This window comes from Haemaphysalis longicornis, unplaced genomic scaffold (genome assembly GCF_048455015.1).
Source record: "Haemaphysalis longicornis isolate Haplotype H1 unplaced genomic scaffold, Haemaphysalis longicornis Haplotype H1 scaffold_7, whole genome shotgun sequence".
Classification (NCBI taxonomy): domain Eukaryota; kingdom Metazoa; phylum Arthropoda; class Arachnida; order Ixodida; family Ixodidae; genus Haemaphysalis; species Haemaphysalis longicornis.
This window is the reverse complement of record NW_027526422.1, coordinates 60,222,290-60,231,196: the sequence shown is the minus strand read 5'-3', so window position 1 is coordinate 60,231,196 and position 8,907 is coordinate 60,222,290. Positions and strand designations below refer to the sequence as shown.

The window sequence follows — 8,907 nt, the reverse complement described above, 5'->3', positions numbered from 1 at the left end:
CTGGCATGGTGGTGGTGGTGTCATTGTCTTGTTTCGTGAGAATGGTGCTTTCATATCGATTACTTCGCCATGAGTTGCGCGTGCCACTATTTTTTTAACGCACTCATAGCAGACAAATGCGAGAGAGTATTTGCCAGGGCAACGTAGCTGTTCTGCCTCTTTTCCCAAACGGACTCTCGTGCTTCTTCAAACACGTGACGTCAGAGCCGAGTCTTTCTGCAACATCGGGTGCATCTTAGTTTCAGTGTAGTGATGTACAAGTGGGTGTGAACGCGGGTTGTCGCAGGAACCGAAATGACGCATACTCAGTACATTGTAATAAAATATTTCACCTTTTACTAGGCGCTGCTTGATTTCTCCAAAAGTACAGCACGCAAGAACATACACACACACACACGTGACCACAGAATAAAGAGTACACGTTATTGTTTTCGTTGACTAGCATTCCTCATGTGGCATCATCATCTGCCAGCAGTAAACACCGGTTACAACATCAAAAAGTTTAGTAAATGTGGCAATGGTCACGCTTATTTGGCAGCAAGGCAACATTGTTAGTTCTTTTTGCATTTCTAGCATTTATACTGTCAATTTCTTAGGCCAGCAGCATAAAAGTATGTTGCACTGGTTATGCACGAAATGTGTAAACCGCTAAAACAATACCTGCAGTTGAGTGGATTGCATCTACATTTGCTCAGTGACAAGGTAGCATACATCTCACACACAAGGAGTTACTGCAAAGAAAACTATTTTCTGTAATAATCAACATGCGTAATGGACCCCTCACTAAGCTCAGTTTCGGAGAGCAAAAGTTTTGTTGCGTACCTCGAAACGTTGATCCAGGGCTTCCGTAATTTCGTGGTTATTACGAAATCTTGGTTTTCATTAACCAAGAAAAGTACAATGCCAGCTTCTATGTGTGCACAGAAGAAATCAACACAGTTGGAAGCCGCTTTCGTATGCAACAGTAACAAGAAGCGATATTTTTGCAGTGTGCAGCCAATTAGGGGTGAACAGAACATTGTTTGTCCAGTAGGTGTCATCTTTGTTGATTTTCCACACACTGTTATGAGAAGCTATAGAAAAATGCCAAAATGTGATGTCATTCAGCTATGGAGGGCTGGTCATCACAGTGATGACAGGTATAGGTTTTGTCTGTTTTTGCCGTCTGTACCCTGTATCATTTGGGAATACACATAGGCACGAGCACATTTTCTATACTAGCACGGCTCGATGCCTACGCCAGGCCTTTCCATAACTTGCAGCAATAACGCTTCTGCTTTGAGCAAGCAGGTCATTTGTCTGTGTGGCAGCCGACGCTTACACAATTTTTATTTGTGGAAAGGGAGGCTGCTGCCAACGTACAACACTGGAACACTCGTGTTGTGAAATAATAGCAAGGCTTAAAGGAGCCATGAAGAGAAAATACAACTTCGTGTAATTTGAAAGAACTAGGATTCAGTATCTCACTCAGCTCCATTACAGACCCAAAAGATGTTTTTTTAACGACAAAAAAGCAAGAAGTATTTAAAAACTTTCAAATTTCGCGCCACAGTGACGTGTTATGAGCAAGAATGACGTCATACGGGCCAACAATAAAACATAATTTTTAGTGCGTTAACTGCACGTTAGCATTCAAGTGATGCGGTCAAATGGAACTAGAGGCCCCATTACAGACGTCCAGTCATGTGTCGTCGCGACAGATCAGTTAGACGGCCGCCAATCGCACAAACAAGGTTCCGTGACGTCATAGAAAAGTTGCGGGAAATTGGCTAGGGGGTCGCGACTGCTTAAAACGTTTTCTTTAATATCTCCGTTATTTGTTCGAAGATTGCGATGATATTGGTATCATTGTTATCGGGACTAGGCAGTCTTTCTAATAAACCCAACTTGTATTTTGTCTTCATGGCTCCTTTAAGGCTTATAAAACTGCTGATAAAATGCTGTATCAAATGCAAAAGGTTCTAGCGGAGAATAGAAGTAATATGCGTAATTCAGCCTCTAATGTTTTTGGTACACAGAGGAGCTGTGGCTGTAAACTGCACCATTGCAATAGAATGCAAAGCTTTGGCATTAGTCGCACACACACAATAAGATGCAGCATACTGAAGGGAGCATTCATTGAAGCACTTGCGCGAGGACACAAGCAATACCACTTTCTACATCACTGCAAAACTCAAACTGGGACTGCGCTCTTGGAAAGACTGCGCACTGCACAGTTGAAAAAGGGCTGCTTTGGGCCATACTTTGGTCAATAAGGCCAGTGTTATAACCATCCGAAAAGCAGTGTAATTCGTATATTACTGTCATCAGTATCTTTCCATAGCTTATTTAATGCTCTTTTACTGCTTGCAGTATGTATTATAACAGTCTAACATCCCAGGAGTGGTTGGTACACTAATAAGTATGCTATAAGGGTTAAGCTTTCTTTCACTGTACCACATCAACTTTTTTAAAAGCAAGCCTGTCGAAGCCGCTTGGCACGTCGTAGTAGCTTAGTTCACCTCTGAGTGCAACTTTTTCCTACCAACATTGTGCTGAAGGAAAAGCACATCTGGATGAGCAAGCCCGTAACTTCCTGGTAGGGCAAGGAAAAAAGCAGGTGTAATCGCAGGGGTGCTCTCAACTTTGACAGTAGAGGAAGGTGGGGCACTTGTGACCCTTGAGGGAGCGTGCAAATGCCATCACCGTGATCCGGTCCGTGACCAGCTTGGACCAGTTGTTCCGCAGCCGGTTCTGCAGCTTGCAGACGCTGTCCTCCAGCTCGCCATCTGTCCCACAGCTGCTATCGGTGCCCTGGTTCTTGTCCTTGGGGCACTCGGAGAAGTCCACACGGTTGGAGCAGTTCTCATTGCTGGAATGCACAATGGCCTCCCTGCTTATGCTCAGTTGTTCCGGACTCTTGGCTGTGGCCATGGAGGGGGTTGTGGCAGTTGCTGCTTCTGAGCCCACAGTCTTGTCCTGTTGGCGAGGCCTGCTGGTGGCTGTGCAAGTGCTGCTACTGCTTTGATTGTAGCTCTTGCAGATGCGGTTCATCCTTAAGGACTGCTGGGCTAAGCTGTCCAAGAGGCGGACCGGCTGACTTGGCTTCTTGCGCCGGATTGCCATGGTCTATGGGAGAGAAAGTGTGGGTGGGGCTTATTCTTTTGTGGAATCTTTGGATTGAACTCTAGGTGTAGAAAGAATAAGCAGTGCTCTAGAGGTGCGTATATATATGAGCGGTTATACCAGGTTGCATGAGGTCAGTTTAATGAGCATGGCTGGGACAGTCACAGGGTTGCACAGCCCTTCTTGTCATAACACGTACATCATATGAATGGTGTCAGTAAAACACAATTTACAGTTTGTGCTGGGTTTCATGCACTCTGTCAATAGAAGTTCCTATGGCATTAATTGTCTCGCCCACGGTTACTCAGTAACTACGAATCACAGTGTCCTGCAGTGGTGACCAACTGGGCATCCAGCGCATGTTTAAGTTGATGCAAGTTGTTAAGCGTATTTAAATAAATCCAAAAAGTTGGTCGCACATCTGCTTACTTTGCTGCAAATGAAGTCGACATTTGTAGTGAAGCGAGCAAATGCTCCACTCCTCGTCCTTCTATTCGCCTCACCCTCTTATTTTAAACGCGGAGCGTTTCTTAGTCGCACGATGTCCCTCGACCGTCGGCGGCGGCGTCCACACGCTCACTGCGCATGCGCGTCTCTCCCCCGTACCCTCCTCGCTCTCAACAACAGGTGCAGCGTTGTCCGTCCGCACCCCTCCCCCTACTCTATATATAAAAAAAAATAATAGTTATCGGCGCCTGGTTTCGATCCCACGACCCTGTGGGCGGAACGCGAGGTACATGGTGCTCTTCCCACTGCGCCACAAAAGCGACACAGAATCAAAGGCTACGAACGCGCTATATCCTTGACTCATTCAAACTACGTCAAGAAGCTGCTGATACACGGCAGCAGTTGCATCGATCTCGTCTTCACCAGTTGCTGCAACGCACGACCACTGCTTAAAGACCCCTTAACAGTACACTTTAGCGACCACGAAGCCGTCGTTCTCAGCGTCCAATACAACGACAACAGCAACAAATAAATAAATAACGACTTACAACAACCTACTCCTTGCCTTTACTTCTTGCGTCACAAAAAAAAGAAAAATTGGGCCCATCTCTTCACGGGGGGGGGACTCGAGTCGCAAAATCACGAAAGTAATAATTAATATATGAAAGAAATAATAATAATAATTAATAGTAATAAGCAATAATAGTTAACACATTCACTACCACCCCCCAAACACTAACGTTAACGCAATACACCCACCCCTTACGCGACGCATTTACTCGAGTCCCCCCTCGTGGGGAGATGGGCCCAATTTTTTTCTCCTTCCTCTCCCCTCTCTCCCCCACCTCACCCTCTTCACCACTACCCATTCACTTCACCTTCAGCTCCCTTCCTTATATTACCAACTTGCTCGTTTTGTCACTTGCACATCTCCCCAATCTGCCCTCTGCCATCCCCCTTCTCAACCACGCTCCGCTCTCTCCACTTCGTTCTTATTCGAGACCGAATTCCCTCCCGTTCCCATTACACACTTCTCATTACCCTGCCCCGATTCTATATCCCCCACCTTGCACTCCCAACGTTTGTATCATCCTCCTTTCTTTCGTCACCCTCCCCTCTGCATCCCACTAGCTGTCCGGCTGCATCCCACTAGCTGTCCGGCTGCATCCCTCTTCCCGTCTCCCTGTTCCTCTTCCAGTCCCGTAACCACCGCCAATTTTCTTTTCTCTCCTCCTCCCACTCATTATGCCCACCTTAATCGCACTCTGACTCACCATTTCCCTTTAGAGCCGTCTCCCCGAACCCTTCCCGCTTGCACAGCATCATCGCTCCTCTGTTCTCGTCATCCTCAAAAAAAAAAAAAAAAAGCCTAGGTGCGATTAGCAATCACCGTAACAAACTAGCACAGCATCATCCCTCCTCTATTCTCGTCATCCTCACAAAAAAAAAAAAAAAAAGGTTAGGTGAGATTAGCAATCACCGTAACGAACTACACGCAGCCACAGATCTCACCCATATTCTCTCCCGCCGCAACAGCACACAAGAGTTAGATTAGTTATTACCAATTAACGCATCGTAGACTACAGGTACTCGCGATATTATCCCCTCACGATGCGCAGCAGCACACACGATTCGAGTGAAGAAATGTCATAGGCGGGTGAGAGAATGTCCGGCACAGTGAACAGCTCGATGGCTGCGGGAAGATAAGAACGCCGATGTCCGATGGTCCAATGGACCTTTTTTTCCAGTAGCGATCTGGACGTGCACGGGCTGCTGGTCCGCCATTCTTGGCGGGAGCCTCCGGCAAAATAAACAAAAGGGCGCCCCTCAGCTTTCTGCTTGGGGAGCGCCTATGCTGTCTAGCCCTGCACGTTTTTATTTTTTCTCTTTCGATAGCTCGTGGTGAGTTTGTACGTGCACACCAACGTGGTGCACACACAAAAAAAGGCTTTCTTTGGAAAGGGGCAAAGACGTTTGAGGCTGATCACACTGCGAACACATATATCTGCCAGTGAGAGAGTAACGAAGATGATGAAAAAAATGAAGCTCACACGAACGAGTAAGGTTGCGAAGCTGTACGCAACCTTCACGACCATCAAGACGGTATAAGTCCACGATTGCAGCCGATTTGCTTCTTCGCTGCTGCAACAACTTTTACTCCATCACTGTTGCTATAAATGTGAGCGCCTTCCATTTTTTTTTTTTTTCAAGTGATAATCATTGGACATCATCTTAGAGGGGCGTACACTATGACGTGCCTTTCTCGTTCCGTAAAAGTGCTGCCACGATTACTGCGAACGCTAGATTTGTTTTTTGGCCAATCTTAGTCAATCTCCCTTAGTCATAGCGGCATTCTTGGCCGATCTACCCATGCATGTATCTTCTCACATCCGCATGTTTGCCGACGATTGTGTTCTATACCGCAAAATTGCTAGCCCTTCTGATCAAAGTGCGCTTCAAAATGACCTTAACCGTATACAGCAATGGTGCGACCTGTGGTTAATGGAGCTTAATCCCACTAAATTCAAACTCGTTTCTTTTCAACGCCAGCGTAATCCCTCGTATTTTTCTTACGTAATAGCTAACTCGACTCTTGAACAAGTTCAATCCTATAAATACATAGGCGTTACCTTAACCAGTGATCTTTCATGGCGCACGCATATCACGAACGTCATATCATCAGCGAACCGATCTCTGGGTTTTATAAAGCGCCATTTGCGTCATGCTCCACTGGACGTCAAACTTCTCGCCTATAAATCTTTAATCCGAACTAAACTAGAATATGCGGCTCCCATATGGAGTCCGCACCAGGTATACTTGATCAGTGAATTAGAATCGGTGCAAAACCGCGCCACTAGGTTCATTCATTCCTCATATTCATATGACACAAGCATATCATCCCTTAAACGCGAAACTGCTCTTTCAAATCTTTCAGTGCGCCGCCGCATCACAAGCCTTTGTTTGCTACAAAAGTTTTTCTACAGCCCTCTTAATCAAGCACCCTACATCGTCGCACCGACGCGCATATCTCACCGCACTGCCCACCCGTATCAAATTGCCCGTCCACATGCTCGCACTACTACTTTTTCTGCCTCTTTTTTTCCCCCGTGTAGCAGTGGACTGGAATGGCCTTCCCTGTGACGTTCCGGCCATCACGTGTTCATCAACATTTAAAGAGAAGGTCACCACGCACATTTCCATTTGACGACCTGTGTACATTTATCTGTAACCCACCCCTTATGTAATACCCCCTACATGGGGGTGCTCTCTCCAAGTGGGTATGCTCGGTATTTTTAACTGCGCACACGAAAAATAACGATTTGCTAAACAGCTTCGCTGTTAAAAAGTAAAGAAAAAGGGGAGCTTCGACCACTGCAGATTAGTCACGGGAATGTGCGCCTACACCGTGACATTCATGTGAAAGGCACGGGCGACGGGTGGGAACGGGAGGTATACTGTAGTACCAGGATATTTTGTGCACGAGTTCTCCGAAAGCCTGACTTTATGAGGGGCGTGCCTTACTGCCATGTTTAGTTCGCCAGGGCGACTACCAGTAGGACCGGTACTGGGAAAAGGTCCATTGTATCCGAAGACATCCATCCGTTTTACCAATGCGTGTGTTGCGTTCCGGACCGTCAAACTGTCCAAAATGTGGCCCAGCTAGGAATCGGATTCTGACAACGCAGTTTTCGAACACCTGCCAGCGTAGACGCTGCAGTAGAACCCTGCGGCAGTAAAGGCAGTCGTCCGTGTGCTAGTGTCTGGCTTGATCTATGCTGTATACTACCGTGTTAACTCCGAATTTTTCCAGGTTGACACGCTATATTCCATGCTAGGCAACACGAGGGCACTGCAAAGGACGCTGAAGTCCTTAGGACGGCAAAAGCGACATACCAGTTGCGAACTCCTAAAGTTAGTCGTGACTTTGTCACGGCACTTGTGACATGGGGTCCGAAGTCCGGAGAAGGTATGAATGTCGCCCCGAGAATGAGACACCTATCAACGAACATTTTTATGACTGCGTACACGCATGCTTTGCTTGCTGAACCACATGGCAGCGAGTTTCAAGTGACTTCGGTTATAAGCATACGCAGCCCGACTTAGGTAAGTCCTCGAGTTGCTTCAGAAATGATGGCGAGTTCATACTCCAGCCCTGTACGGGATAGTCAGCGTGTACGCTGCTGCTATGGCAGACTGGAACAGTAGAAGACCCAAAATTGAGTCCTGTGGTATACTCGTGATGCGTCTTCGAAAACTTGGGGAAAGCACCCTGATTAAACGTTTGCTACGTGTAGTGAAACGAAGTTTCGCTTTTAAAATGGTTTCTCTCCCTGGAGAAAAACAAATATGGCCGCCGTATACGCTGTGGTTTTCGCAGATTTGCGCCTAGTGAAGGCCAGAGCTCCACTTTAACGTGCTGCACATATCATACAAGGGAGCGTCGTTAGGGCCCCACCGCGCCCCAGTTTCTTTGTCGTGATTACAAAGCTATCTGAGCTGGAAAAACGTATTCTAGGAATGGAAATTGTGTGCTGCATATTGGCGTCCTTTACAGTGCTGAGAAGTATCCGCAAAACCACGTTTTTCGGTTTTTAAATTTCCTGCTTATAATTTGAGAAATTTTGCCTAAATCGTTATCGGAATTTTCTTTTGAGGCTGGAATTAGTGTGTCCTTATCAAAGCAGATATATCTTGATGAGCACGGGGGCCAAACGAGCACGAAACCCCGCCGTCATCTCGGATGTAAATGCCCATATTTTTCGTCCATAGTGGGAAAGTTCTCGAGAGGCGTGGAACGCACTGGACACGCGACCTTGCTTGCGCTCGGGGACGCAGAACAGTCGTCTGGAAGTCAGTCCTGCGACGACAAGGGGTTGAACTTCAGCTGGCGCGGAAATAAACAGAGTAAAGCAATGGGCGTTTGTCGCTTTTTTGTTCCCAACTGGCAGATACTGAAGTACTATGCGTGACCGAGGCGTACACCGACACCCGCATGACCAACGCCATCCAGAAGGCTTTGCAGAGGTACGCAGAACTCGCATTAGTATCGCACCCAAGCAAATAAAAACTGCGCATTTTGAAGGGTGAAACTGTCCGGCGGCCGGGGTCTTACCTGCAGCCGTTCGATGGTCAGAGAAGCGTCGTTGGCTGGGAGGCCTAGCGCGCTCGGCGGCGCACTCCGGGAAGTGACGGCATGCCCCAAAGTCGACGACGTCGGAGCTGGCTGGTCCTTTCGGCGCTTGCAGCTGCCGCCGGCGGCGCGAGCGGAGCCTGGCCGCGGCAGATGAGAGAGCGTGGCCGACCGACTCGGAGCAGTTCCAAAAAAAGAAGCCTCTCCGCGATCCCTTTTGGGAA

At 47.4% G+C, this 8,907-nt stretch overlaps 1 protein-coding gene across 1 annotated transcript; it reads right to left on the bottom strand.

Annotated features, from left to right (window-relative positions):
- Positions 1–313: 313 nt before the first annotated feature.
- Positions 314–8,907, bottom strand: LOC144145776 (uncharacterized). Its single transcript, XM_077677503.1, has 2 exons — positions 8,666–8,907; positions 314–3,108 (listed from the first exon to the last, which is right to left on the bottom strand). Exon 2 carries the CDS (start codon positions 3,103–3,105, stop codon positions 2,620–2,622), a length of 486 nt encoding a protein of 161 aa, XP_077533629.1. The 5' UTR covers positions 3,106–3,108; positions 8,666–8,907; the 3' UTR covers positions 314–2,619.